At 41.7% G+C, this 15,171-nt stretch overlaps 1 protein-coding gene across 1 annotated transcript in view; it reads right to left on the bottom strand.

The window, feature by feature from the left end:
• The window catches only part of INPP5A (inositol polyphosphate-5-phosphatase A), a gene marked incomplete at its 3' end in the record, with an annotated part of 209,557 nt that overhangs the window by 14,851 nt on the left and 179,535 nt on the right, over positions 1 to 15,171 (bottom strand). The window contains exon 12 of the mRNA XM_079535402.1: positions 7,535 to 7,608. Within this exon, the coding sequence (XP_079391528.1) occupies positions 7,535 to 7,608 (74 nt within the window). The remainder of the gene's footprint in view (positions 1 to 7,534; positions 7,609 to 15,171) is intronic.

Raw genomic sequence — 15,171 nt, 5'->3', positions numbered from 1 at the left:
GGGCTGCTGACCTGGGGCACAGTGGCCTCAGCACACATTGATCCTGCAGCTCAAGACTTCTTCCTCAGAATTTCATTCACTGCATCACTAGCACACTTCTTACAAGTGATGTACGGCTTATGTGGGATGGTTGGCTCATACTTGGAGAATTAAGAAGAACTCAGAATTTAATCGGAATGAAAAAAAAAAGCCTAGCTATCTAGTGCCAAGCTGAAGAGATCAGAGGTAACTGAAAGCCTTGCAAGTGGAGCAGATGCTGCAAGGGCTGCACTTAGTTCTGGGGGTTCCTGAGGAGACCTGACCATCACAGGGTGGGAAAAAGAAATAACAAACAGCCATATGGTCTGAAACCAAACTAATTTTGGACTGCAGAAGAAGAAAATTTTTCAGTTCCACAAATACACCTGCAGAAATGCTGTTTTCAGTTGTGACTGGTGGAGTCACCATACCTGCTGTGCTCAAGAGGCATCAGGATGAGGTGCCAAGAGTTTAGTGGCTTGTGGTAGTAATGGCGACAGGACAGTTGCATGTCCTTTCCAACCTTGGGATTCTATGACTGATAGGAGGCTGCATTGGAAACCTTCCCACATACAAAGTGGATGGGGAAAAGGCTCCTGGAACTAAGGGTCACTAACACAGTCTGCCAAGACCCTGTGAAGACACACTTACATATTAACTTTCAGGAAGGTGTTGTGTTGCATTAATAGCACTGATAGGGCAACTAGAGATTTTGTTTAGAATTATAATATACTCTAATTATAATTCCCCTCAAAAGTACTGCTAGAATTATGCACTAGATGTACTCTCAAAGTTACTGTATAGTTAAAAATAGTGATGTATCTGTAAAATTCAACAAATTCCACTTCTGTATTTTTTAGCAGTTTGAAAACTTCAAAGTGAACTACCTTTTTAAAGGTGTAGAAAAAGTCAAACTGTGGATTATTAAAAAAAAAAAATAATCAGAAAGAAGAATGGCAATTCTGAAAATCTGAAAATCCTCATCCACATTCCATCTCATCAGCCATGTGAACACTCTTATCATCACTCCTTGAATTGTTTTTCAAATGCGCTCAGTGACTGCTGTGAAATGCCCCAAGAGCACAGCTTATCTCCTTCCTTCCACTTACAGGCAGGTGGCTGGCCATGGGGTGACAGCACCATCCCCACTGGTACACTTCTGTTCCCCTGAAATACAGCTTTTTGAAATATAAAACTGACTGTTCTGGCTTTCAGTGAATAATGTCTGAAATCTAGATTTGTATTAATGTAGTTGCACTGTGTTTCAATGCAGTCTTCCACAGCAGTCAATCTAACACACCTTCCCACAGACAGTTAAAATAAAGTAGGCCCTCCTTCAAGGCACCAACCAGCATGGAAGAACTGCATGAGCTTGCCATAGAGGGCTATCAGCTGAGGTTCAGTCATCTTTTAAGCACCAAATGGTGAAGGGCAGCTGTGAAACAATGCTCTTCTCTCTGTGGCTGACCAGACTTGTCAAACAGAGGAATGTAGGCCAAGAGCTTTTTGGTATCTCAGCTTCTTTAAGGCATTATCTATACTAGGTCTTAGATACAAGGCAAGAAGTCAGCTTTAAAAAAAAAAAAAAAAAACTAGAATTATTGAAGAACAGTCGAGACTCAGAATACAGGATCCCTTCTCTCTACAGAGTTAAAGAGCAACTTTTTGTTTGATACTTATTACAACATTGGAATTTTATTTTCAGGAGCCATTAGCTCTGTGAGTGAAAAGAAAATAGGAAAGTGTCATGGTTCTATGTTTTTTTGGTTTTGTTTTTGGGTTTCAGTATTCCACATCAAAACATCATGTAGTGTACGGGGCATTAAAGTGTCACTGCCCCAGTTCCAAGTACCTATCCCTGTACATTACAGCAGTCACGGGATCTGACCCTTCCGGGTGGGGGGGCGCGCTGTCTTGCTGCCTGGCAGTGGGTGCTGGAGGTGCTTTCCTAGCCTTTCCAAGCTTTTCAGGTTTGACTTGGTCCCGGGAACTCTCTCTCTCTCTCATCTTGTCTGATTTATTAATCTCAATTTCAATTAAATTGTATATATTGTGTTATCTTGTATTCCAATATTATAGTAAAATAAGTTTTCCTCCATAGATTGTTGCCGCTGCTCTTTTCCTCCCTTCCTTCCTTCCTTCCCATTTTTGTGGGACTGGGGTGGGGGGGGGGGGAGGGCAGAGGCCTGTCGCCCCTGTCACGGACATAGATTGATCTAGTCAACTCCGTGACAGAAAGAAATAATAAAAAATTAAGTTTACAAAAGCTGTTATTAAAAAGGATGATTTAACAGTAGATGTAAATACAGAAAGACCTCCTTCTATGGCCAAGATCTGTAAATAATGATTCTTGAGATGCTTTCTCTGCCTTACGAGCAGTAAGAGATCGGTGCTCTCCCTGAGTACTGAATGTAGTTTACACTCAACTGTAAAGAGATGGTAAGGAGCTTTGGAAAGGCAAACTACTTCTGCAGAGCGTAATAAACTCAACAACTATCAGTACAATGGAGGGGAACAAAACATCACAGGAGTATTACAACACATCTTCATTTCACTACTGCTTTGTCTGAAAAGTTACTGAATAAGTCAACATTTTTATTACTGCTTATACTGAAATGCTATTTTAGCGTGACAAGGACCCGGAAAAAAAGTAGAATTGACAACCAAACTATTCTAGGTTCCCAAAGAAGTTGTATGCCTTTTTGTTGTTTTCTATTTAATAACAACAGTCAATTGGCATTTTTTCCACACTGTAAATGATGCACATCTTCCCTAAATCCCACAGAGTGAGAGTGGTTAACTTGTACTCTGCATTCCTGTAAAGTCTCACGGAAGGGCTGTTCCCCTAGCATGTAGGAATACACAAAACGTTTGCCAACACACTAAGGCCCTAGAACAGTTCCTGCTGTCCAAACCAGGCTCACTGCACCCCACTCACATCCCTGCGCACCCTGTGCTCTTTGCTTATACCAAGGTTCACCTAAAGAGCAAAGCGCTGTGATTTCATTTGAAAGAAATTAAGGATATCCCTACGTAACTGCCATGGCTTCAGCTGAAACCTAGAAGTAGGGGCAGAGGAATTCACTGTAAAAGAGCCCCGTACAACTCAGTGCCTGATGGTGCTGCCAAAAAAAGCAGGAACAAAGACTAGTGCATGAGAACTCAGAACTGGGTTCACAGCCTGGGGCTCTCACCACAAGCATTGGTCAGAGCTAAGTGAACTCAAGGTACTCCTCTGCAAGAAAGGCATTCCCTCCTGTGCATTCGCCATAATGCCTGGCACCATGAAATGGAGTTTTCTTAGTATTTCCATTAGGATTTTACTAATTTTTATGCTGTAAAACTGGTAGTTTTCAAGTTCAAGTCAAAACAAACCCCTCCTATGAAGAAAGGGGACTGGTTGTCCACCAGTGGACACACTGGCGTCCTCCTCAGCGAGCATCGGCCTGGAGATCAGAACTAAGACACCAGGCCACCCTCAGCATTACGCAAGGAAACAAGGTAAAGCAGGGGTCAGCACAAACACCACGTTTGTACCTAGCTGTGCTTATACACGAGGTATCCAGATCACACGTAATGCTGCTCTAGGAATGAAGTGAACACAAAACCAGGAAAACCATTCAAGCTGAAGTTTTGGCCCCGCTGAAGTTGACCGTAAAAGTACTGCTGATTGAGGAGGACTAAAGCTCTCCACAGCAGGTCAACAACAGCAGCGCATCAATATCATCTCATGATAAAATCCAGCGAAAGAACAGTTTATGCTTATAACTTCGTCTGCTGCAACCCAAAGCAATGCGACATCTTCCATTTATCTGAAGTGTAACTGAATCTCAAACACACTTCTTGAGAGGAACGTGTGAAGAACAGAACCCACCCCAAAAACAGTACAGCTTATTTGTTAACTGTAACAGCGATTATAACTTAGATCACTCAAAACATACCACAGTTCAGACAATTAATATCTGTATTAAGAAATGCAGTGTACACAAACAACCATTGATTAAAAAAGAAACAGAAAGTAGAAAGAGAATGGTAGAACTGAATTTTTCATCTCATAAGTTCATCTCGTAAGTTTTTGCTCAACTTCATAAATCCCAAGCTGTTCTATTTAAACACTTGCTGTTATGAAAGCTAAGATGGATTTGCTAACTAGAACAAATTCTGGAATACTACTTTAAGGCAATCATTACAATTGTTCATGGCTTCCTTCTAAATTCAAATACTCACTTATTAAGCACATAGGCCTAACACAAAAAGTGACTTTAGATCTTTCTCTGCCTCTTCTTTGGTTCTGCAAATGCAACAAACTGATGTACGATATACTTTGCAGCTAAGAATTCCAAGAAGTTTAAAGTAGTTTCTAAGCATACAGTACCTTTCACATCCTCCTTTGGTTAAAGATATAAAATACAGTATGACTGGATATATGACAAATATCCTATATATAAAGCTTACATTTACAAAAACTAAATAAAAATGGCCAAATAGTGAGAAGCTACAGATATTTCTTTTTCTCAGAAGGTGATGAAAAAATGCAGGGAAAACAGATGGCAAATTAAGAAAAAAAAAAAAATATATATATATACACACACACACACACACACACACACACAGGCTGTATTGTTCCTTTCTTTCTAGGTTTTAAGTTATAAAGAAAAACTTGTAGCTTTTTGACCATTTAAAAGATTAGAATTTACAGCTAATAGCAGATAGAGGCAATTATTTCAATGGAAATAAAAATAAATCATGTTATTTCTATCAGAAAAATCAATGTGCTTTATTTCCTGAACAAAAATAGAACACTGATTGGAGAAACTCTATAGCAACAGTGAATCCAACTCTGCAGTACCCTGCTCAGGCAAAACTTCTCATTGCTCCTGGTGGCTGTGCAAGGATTACAAAACGGAAAGCAGGATTACTTTGGCTTGTGGTCTGGAACACAAGGAAGGATGGGTGAGAAAAAACACCCTAAAGCTGATCTGTCCTGTGTACGTGCATGAGGACAGCCTGTTGGTTTTACATCTTATATTCTTAGCAATATTCTCATGTTAGATTTCTATCAGTTCTCTGCTTATGTAATAAATTTCTTTGAACTTAAGTCCAGTGTTAACATCTCTTCCATGTCAAAAAGGAAGAACCAGCTTTCAGCATAAAACTCAATTATATGAAGCAGACAGCAAGCATCAGGCAAAGACATACATTTATCCTCTCACTGATGCTGTTTGCACAGCCGAGAGCAGCAGCTGCAGGGCTGGTTCTCCGTGGACCTTTGGAAGCTGAGGAAGGATTTGCTGCACCCCTCCTTGGGCTCCTAGCCTGCACTCAGAGATCACAGATCTGGACGTGCAAACGCCCAAACGAAGGAGCTGTGGCCTACGCAGAACCTGAGCCCTGTCCTTGCTGCCACAACACTGCGAGCACTGAGCAGAGTGCTGGTGTAACCGTGCACTGCTCATGGAGATCTCCTCTGCCCCAGCTCTGACAGGATGTGATGGGGAGGAAGGCTCAACTTCTTTGCCCACAGGCTCACTCTGCGTGGCACTTAGCAGCTACAAGGAAAATACTACACTGTTCACAGTCTGGCCGTAGTTTGCAAGGAACCCAGCTGCTTGAATAATAAAATACACCTCTAATGAGATTTGGACGTATCTGTGAAAAGAAACTTTTCAAAAGTTTAGAGTTTGGACAAGTGTTCCCATCATTTCACAGAAAGTTCAAAAGTACAACTTAGATACAAAGACTCGCACCAAATTTCTGACTTGTGCTCTAGAGCAGAACAACAGCAAACCATATTGGCTGAAAGCCCTGAAGAACCTACAAATCACTCATGCAACAGTATATTTTTGTCAAACCTCACCCTCATTTTGGCTGAGAGATTGGCCTGGATTTGCATTTTGCTTGCACACTACTCTACTTTTTGTTTTGTTTTCATTCTGAGGAAGAAAACCTAAAGCAAACATTGGCAAAGCCATAAATTCGCAAAAAAAAAAACCCCAAAACACCCAAACACCACTCCCACCCCTCAGACAGGCCAGGAAGCAGCAAAAGCAGTCCATAACACAGAACTTCACAAGTAAGACAGAGAACTTCACAAGTAAGAATGTTCTCCGTCCTGCCTGGCCTGTTTGCCTACAAGTGCCACGTTATTTGTGCTTGGAGGCTGAAAGTTTGATCTGGGGCTGCCTACAAGTGAAATGACAGCTGGACTTTGCGATGTACATTCACTTATATGAACTGAGATCATACGTTTCCTTCACTGCTCACCACTAGTGAAACTGTTCTAAAATAGACAATGAAAATGAAAGCAACTAATCTTCATTATAGAAAGAGACGAGGTTAGTGAAATTCAGTCAACTATTTCTGATAAAAAACGTGTCTTTTTTTCCTCATTTCCTTTTACCCCCAACGAGTACACAACTAATGAAATATAGTCAGCGATGTACACACTGCTCTCTTCTGTTATCATAATCAATAAGAACAATTTAGAGCAGTGGTAACCTCTCCATGCATACTCCCACTGTCCCATGGGATCAATATAATTCAGTATCACAGCTGGCTGGTGAAAAATAATGAGATTATGATAACAAAAAGAGAAGCTTTTCAAATTTTTTTTTCCTGGTATATGCCAAAACATTACACCTTTCAGCCTGCTTCTGAAGAACAAAACAAATATTTAAGAACATCATATTTTGTATACAAATACATGTAAAGTGTATAAAGTAGTTCATATATCTACATCTGCAGCAATTCCTTGTAAATTATTTCATTCTTCATGAACACAGTATTTATTTCCCTTAAAAAATGACTGTAAGATTTGACATCTTCATACTTAGAAAAGGGCTATACATATTTTAAAATGCATCAATTTTCCCAAATGTTTTCCATGAAGAGAACTGCCATTTGCAAAAGTCTTGGTTTTGGTTGATAGCAGTACGTGTGTATTCATGGCTAAAATTCATTTAAGGGTGTGAAGCAGATTAAAATACATACACCTATGTTCAAAAAAGCAAAATTCTCCTAGTAGTCTCTATAGTTCTATAGCATGCTTACTGAAACTGAAACAAGCTTTTGCCTTCTTTCCTGCTACTCCTGGAGCCCATCGTGAGCAATGGCAGTAAGCTATGCATCTCCAATCCTTCAACTCTATTTCCAGTGAGCACCACTTGCTATCCAGTTGTCAACAGTGGTGGCAAAGACTCCTGTGGCTGCAATCAAGTACCTCAACAAGCCATCTGGCTTTTGTAGCTACTCTTCTCGTAGCACAGAATCAAGTAAGGTCTATGTTAAAAGCAGCTATAAAACACAGTATCAGCTCAACCCAAACTATGAGCCATTAAGCACTGCTTATGAAGTAGTTGAGGGGATGCTGGAAGATGTATACATTTACAAAGGGAATGAAGATCATTATCACTTCTACAGTATGTACAGGAAGGCTCACATTTCACCTACAATACTGCTAACAGTTACGCTTTCACCTGCTCACTAGTTTAATAGATGGATTATATGTGAATCTTACCTGGGAGGAAATGAGATGTCCAGTTCATACAATCTGTCCTTAAAGACTGACAGCTCTCTGTCGAATTCTAAAAGCTATAAAAGATAGAAACAAATGCATTCCCTCTTTAATGTTGAACTGAAGCAATTTAAAAACATGACATTATATAAAACATCATAAACAGAGATTGATTATACAGCCTGAGCTGTGTTCCTCAGATAACAGTTTCCAAAACTTAATGCAAAACACTGAATTCTGTTCTGATATATAGAAAGTTAATTGAGAAAAGCGTACAGAACATCCATCCCAGCGAAAACGCACAACACTGGCTCTTTACATCAGTGTCTTATACGTGCACTTAGCATGTTAAGATGGCAAATTAGAAAAAAAATATATTAGCAATCTTTTCAGAGATAAACCAGGCTAGCATTAAAAGCGTGCAGCAAACTGATATGCTAATCAGCCCACAAAAATGCCAGCAGGAGTATCACGTTACTTTATATTATCTTTAGCTCAGATAAGAAGGTACAACAAACACAAGGATGTGCAAATCACTCTTCCTAAGCAAAGACAAGCAGCATTTTTGTACACTAATTTTGGGTGGTGCACATCAGATAGCAGAAAAAAGGAGATGTGACAACAGGCAAAATGCGCTCCCAGAAAGCAGGCAAGATGCAGAGCTGGAAGCAGATATTGAACAGACATGTTCATAAGCCCAGAGTTAATATCCCACGTAAATATTAATCCTTGCCAAATCTGTTCTCCCTTGACCACAGAGAAAATAAACATCTGTAGTCTTTTGTTCATAAACACGAACCCACTCATAACAAGTCAATGATAACAGTCTGTGCTAAACCATTAACTGTTCTGATGAACACAAGCGACCTTATTTCAGAACCATGGCTGGTGTGAAGTCTGACGTCCAAGCAAATAAGAGAGTCAAAAAACAAAAAGCTCATAATCTGCAGCATTGCTGGCCGTTGTTCCAAGTGTCACTTTCTATTTTGACAAGCATGCCATCAAAACAGTATCCTGTATGAAGGGGTGTGTTTGTCCACTGTTCATTAATCACGTCCCATCTCACAGCTGTGCTGATACTGTTGTATGAATAGCAGAGGTTCCCAAAGAAATTAGATTGTGTCCCTCTTTCCCCTCTGCCACCTCATAAATCATTCCTGAAACGTGCAATTAGCAGCTACTTGTACACATTAATTATCTGTGGGAAGGGCAGCTACCTGAACCACCTGCAGTGCTGATTAGCTACCTCACCATGGCCCACCCGTGTTCTTCCATTTCTAGTTGCTGTACTGCTTTACGTACACACTTCTGCACGCGGGTACAAAACAATGGGCAGCTTCCCCTATTTCACTGCATCTGACACTAAGACCTGAGACGGAATGCTGGCAAAGACTTTGAATACAAATAACTGCAATCAATTTGCATATATTTTGACACCTATCAAATGCAACTATTTAAAAGTTTGAATAAATACTATAAAATACCTGGAAACCTGCATCTCATGTACCTGTCTACCTAGTAACACGTTCAACCCCAAAAAGGTGGGATTCAGCCATTTCTTTACAATGTAATCTCAACACATTTAAGGAAAAAAATGATTCCTCGTGCATGCTTCCCGATTGCAATCCTTTATTTAATCTGAACAGATAGATGTGTAGCCACTACATATTAACACCTGTTCTTACAGCCAGCTTGTATGTATATCTTTTTTCTATTCTACATCTCCCCACTTGTTTAATTATCTGCCCAACATGAACATGGCATAGGAAAAAAAATAATAATAAAAAAAAAAAATCTACCATCCACTAAAAACTTACTTGAAGCACGTGGCTATTAAAGTAATACAAATACATTTTTCCTGCTCCTTCCAAATAAAATGATCGGAGAGGAAGGTGGAAGCACCAGGAAAAAGAAGGCTATTTCTGAAGTGTGAAAACAGCAAGAACTGAATAAAAGAACAATGATTCATAGAACGCGATCGTATAAATGACATGAGAATTCCAAGATGTTACACACAAGCACTGTCCTCTCATACCAATTCACACTTTCAAAACTTTAAACATTCATACCGTTTTTGATCTGATTATATTTGCAAATTAAGTGAAGGCCAGCATTCAGAGGACTAAGTGTTCACACACACACCATCCAGAAGCTTCTGATGCGTTTATTTGCTGCAGTCGCTTGTCTAGTTGTGCTGTGCTACGCAGATGAGCTGCTGACACTGGTGACAGAGTGGACAGGTAACAGGAACAAGACAATACTGTGTGCTGCATTCGTCAGGCCCCCGAGTTTTCCCAGGTAAAAGGAAATAACTGAACCAGGAATGACAAAGCCAAAAACTCACGATGATGTAGCTGAGTGTCCAAACCCAACCGGGTGCCCAGAAGCACGTGAACAGGGAAAGCTGTCCTTTGTTGGCAGTGCATCCTCACGTGTAAAACGACACGTATTTTGAATAGAGTGAACTATTTGAACAATGTTTTGTTTCTTGCTATATTTGAATCATTACTTAATTTCAACAAAGCATTTATTCTGTCCTAGATATTAAGTGGTAAGTTATAATATCTGTTACCATGTGTACAAACGTTCCCACAGATCACATGATTATTCTCATGAAGGGAAGTGGCAAGTTCCTCACATGTTCAGGATACTACAATGAGAAATCATGTAAGAGTTCTTTGTTTACCTGGTACCACTACAGACTGTGGGGGAAGCTAGGGCAAGAAGTGATGAAAATTTGAGTTGTGCATTTTGAGAAAACTCACATTCATTTTCCAGTAGATGGGCATGCTCTGACCATCACTTTCTGGTATTTGCACCTTGGTTCTCATTCAAGTCCGTGATCTCAAAATGAAAGATCACTGGTGAAAACAACTAGGTCTTATCACAATTACAGAAGCTACTTTCCTTTCCAACCCAACCTAGTAAGAGAAATAATGGGACTTGACACAGGAACCATCTTGTTATATTCGCTTTACGGCAGCTACATGGATGTCTGGAGCCCCTGAGCACTACAGATAATTTATGAAAATTAATATACACAACCTGGTACTGAAAAGCAGTCAGAATTTCAGAGGGCAGCATCTTTATTTTTGAAGCATATGCCACCATCTTTTAAAAAACTACCCCAAGCATATTCTATTAATGGGTATTTACAGCACAAACTTCTCGCTTATTTACATATTGTACACTGTTCAGCACTGTGAATATTATTGCTGCAACAGGACTATGTCAGTTCACACTAAACGATTTAGAAATGACAAAGAAATTCAGTTTAAAGCCAAAAATCAATATATTGTTCCATTTAATTTACTCATTCCAAGATCATCTTTGAGAAGCAAATTCTGGGATAATTTGAGCAATTACACAGAAATTTTGAAGAGCTGTGGCTGGAAGTTAATTCCAGAAATATGTCACAAACAATTCAGAAGACTTTTTTTTCCCCCTCCTAAAAAAGCAATTTCACCAATGTACCTGTACATAGAGTACAACAAGGATCACATAAGGGCTGCTTTAAGCACTGAGTTGCTGATACTATGTTGTGAGGCTATAATGCAATGGAAAGTACAGCAGTAACAGCAGGGTGACAAGTCTTTGTCTGCAGCAAAAGCCCAAATGCAGCAGCTGAGGACACAGAAACAGAGAAAGAAATCTTGCTTACCTTTGGAAGACCTCAGTTTGGCAATGACCTCCAGTAAGATACCCTGACCTCCACTGCCAGCCCTTAAATGAGGTCTGGCAGGGGTGGATCCTGGCTCCAGCCCTTCCAGTCACTCAGCAGCATAGCATGCACCTGAGCTCCCCTGGGCTGGCCCTGCCTTCCAGCAGGTGCTCCATCACTGCTTCAGGCCATGACTTTGCATTTCTGCTACATATGCAAATGTCCTTGGTCTACAATGTGCAGTGACTATTGCCTGCAACTTTCCCAAATGAGAATGCCATCCATACATGTAAGCAATAAGACCATTGACAGCTTGTACTCTGTGAGACAGAGACCTGGGTGAATTCAGCCATGCAGTGGGATTATGAATGCACACAGAACACACCCATTGGTCTGCAACTGAGAAAAAAATCGCAGGGCAGAATATTATTTAAAAAACAGATTAAATTTATTGATGCGATTTTGCAGTTTGAAGTTATATACTTCTGTTCTATATGCTTCATAAGCCAAATCCTTCAGCTAGCTTCTATACACAAGCTCCTGCTGACTCAAATAGGAAATAACTTGCTAGACTTACTATCAGTAAAGTTCTTTGCACAGAATTACCGAATGACTGCAATTGCACCGACAAATAGTATTTGCTATTTTGTAGAGGACAATTAGCAACCCTTATAGCTGCTGCCTGTATCAGCTGCAGCGTGTAACACTGTGCTGTTTTTAGTCTGCTTGTAAAGACTGCTGAAGAGTTCTGTTCTTTACCTCCCTTCTTCTTGTCAACAAGCACTATCATGGAACATTCACTTACTTCCTGGAGCCCACAGTCTTGGGCCCTAATTGCTGGGGCTGTGTGTGGGAAGCAGCGTGAGTTTTAGCTGAAGATAACATTTATCTCCAACACTAAATTTGGATATTATTCTGCTCTACAATAACCAAAGGATTATAGCGGACTTTAGCCGGTGTAGAAATCTAAGTAATTTTGCTTGCTTCAATTTAAAACAACACAGCACTCAGGAAAGGTCAACGTCCATCGGTGCACTGCAGTGGGCCACCTTGGCTAAAACCACACAAGTATGAACCCTTTAAGGCAGGGCATCTTAATTCAGTCATTGGAGTAGAACAATAGCAATTACTCATCAAGACCTACAGACCAAAGTCAGAGCGTTGTTAGATCAGAAGGTGACATTAGCAGCATTTATCAAACCCATCTGCAGGGCTCACCAGAGAATTCACAGCTGTGAAAGGAAAATGAAGTTTTAGACCAAGAAAAGGAGATGAGCATACAGAAATGGCCTCAGAGAATTAAAATATATGGGCACAAGTCACTGTAAACTCCATCACCAGTCTTGTACAGAGCCCTCTTCTTTTGAAAGACTCTGGAAATGCAATAACTTAATTTGGCTTTCCAGTTGAGAAAAATATTTAGAGCCTGATTCAGCAATAGACTGATTTACAAACAAGGATCTGGGAAATACAGATCCCTCCCACCTAAGACAACGTTACATACAACTCTGCTCCTGCCTGACTTTAAGCTGCCCTTAAAATCAGGGTCCCACAGGGTCTGGCAGCGGTGGCTGCTGTCACACTGCTGTGCACTGGCCCCATACTGCTGGGGAGCTGCAGGGCCCGGCAGTGCCTTCTCCACATGGTGCTCAATGCTGGGCTGGGCACTGCACTCTGCAGGGGATGTGCCTGGAACGTGGGGCTGCAGTGAGTGGAAAAGGCTCTGAAACAACCAGTTCCATTAGTCCATGCCATGCAGTATTTCTCTTTCTGCAGGACATTTAGTGACCTGCTGGTCCTGTGACCGACACATGCATTGACACTGATCTGGACAGTGCCATCAACCTTTTCTGATGATGTACGCCTTCAACTCCCCAGTGATATACTTCCATTCTCCTAACTCACCTGTGTGGAGACCCTGGGTCTAACCACTCTGGCTTCAGGCTGAAACAACCAACTTCAAGGGCAGTCTCCTGCCACTGCCATCAGAGACAAGCAGCTGAGGCCAAGTCTTACTGGGGGATATTTTTGTTGTTTTAACAAAACTAATTCAGAACCATGTTATTCAGGCAATTGGTTCTCAATGAGGAGACTACAGCTATGTCCATGCAAAGAAGGAACCAGCTGGTTCAGAAGCTGCAGCACTTCATACAGCTGGCTGCAAACTCACTGTGCAGCATTCACCCTGTGAGCCTTCTACTGTTGACAGTACTGCCATCCACAGCCCAGGGGCTCCTGTCCCACCCAGTATGTGGTGTACACGCTGCTCACTGAGCCTCCTTTGCACCCTGAGGAAAAGCCCTGGCACATGAAGCTCTGTGAGGTCGCTCGCTGCCTGCAGACTCTGTAACTCCATCATAAAAGGCCATGACTCCATCATATCAGGCACGACTTGCCCTTGGTGAAGCCATGTTGGTTACCATCAATCATCCAGTCTTTATTTTCCATCTGCCTTAGTAAGGTCTTCAGGTGGATCTGCTCCATGATCTTGCCAGGCAGAGAAGTGAGACTGACTGGCTGACTGCCATAACATTCCAAATATGATGAATAGTGGCTTGGCAACCTCATCTGCCAGTTCCCTCAGAACCCATGGATGGATCTCATTGGTCCCATGGACTTAAGAGGAGGTTGGTGTCCCTGCCTGCGGCAGGGGGATTGGAACTCGGTGATCATCAGGATCCCTTCCAACCCAAACCATTCTATGATTCTATGACTTGTGTACTGTCAGGTTCTTTAGGTGGTCTCAAAGCTGATCTTAACTTGCAGCAGGCAATCTACTTTCTCCAAGTTCTCACCATTGCTTTCTGCAAATTGGGTGGTGTGGCTAGAGCCCCCATCAGTGAACACCAAGGCGAAGAAGTAACTGAGCACCTCAGCTTTCTCTGTATCCCTCATGACCAGGTCTTCAGCTTCCTTCTGGAGAGGGCCCACACCCTCCCTAACCTTTTTATCACTGATATACCAGTAGAATTTCTTCTCATTCCCCTTTATGTCCCTGTCTAGATTTAATTCTGTCTGGGTTTTATCATTTCTAACCCAATCCCTGGCTTACCTCCCAGGTAACCTGTTCCTGCCTTCACTCCCTATAGACTCTCTTTTCAAGCTTAAGTAAGTCCAGGAGCTCCACAGAGTCCAGAGTCCACAGAGGACTCCTGGCATTCTTGCCTGCCTTCTTTTTTACCAGGATGCACTGCTTCTGGGCTCAAAGGAGATGGTTCTTGAATACCAACCAGATTTCTTCAGCCCCTCTTTCCCCCAAGGCTTTCTCCCATGTCACCCTGCCAAGCAGCTCTCTCAAGAGTTCAAAGTCTGCTCTCCTGAAATCCAGAATAGCAAGCCTGCTGCACACCCTCTCTGACACCCTAAGGATTTTGAACTCCACTATTCTGTGGTCACTGCAGCCAAGGCTGACCTTGAGCTTCACATTACTCACCAGGTCCTCCTCATTCGTGAGGACAAGGTCCAGCACAGCACCTTTCCTCATGAGTTTCATTACTACTTGGAAGAGGAAGTTATCACCAACACATTCCAGGAACCTCTCCGACTTCTGGTGCACTGCTGTGTTGTCTCTCCAATAGGTACCGGGGTGGTTGAAGTCCCCCATGAGAACCATGTTTGGTAAATGTGAAGCTGCTCCTATCTGTTTGTAAAGGGTCTCATCCACTTGGTCTTCTTGATCAGGCAGCCTATAGCAGATCCCCACTACAATGTCACCTTCCCCTGCCTTCCCTTTAACCTTAACCCTAAGCTGTCAGCAACTCATCCATCCCATGGACTCTAGGTGGTCACTGATGTAGAGGAAACACCCTCTCCCTTTATACCCTGCCCGTCTTTCCTAAAGAGTTTATCCCCATCTATTACTACATTCCAGTCATGAGAATCATCCCACCATGTCTCAGTGATGCCAGTGACATCACAACCCCATAGGTACACACAAGCCCGCAACTCAAAGAATCACAGAATGGCTTGGGTTGGAAGG

The sequence above is a fragment of the Tetrao urogallus genome (assembly GCF_951394365.1).
Source record: "Tetrao urogallus genome assembly, chromosome: 5".
NCBI lineage: Eukaryota > Metazoa > Chordata > Aves > Galliformes > Phasianidae > Tetrao > Tetrao urogallus.
This window is presented reverse-complemented; position numbering and strand designations above follow the sequence as displayed.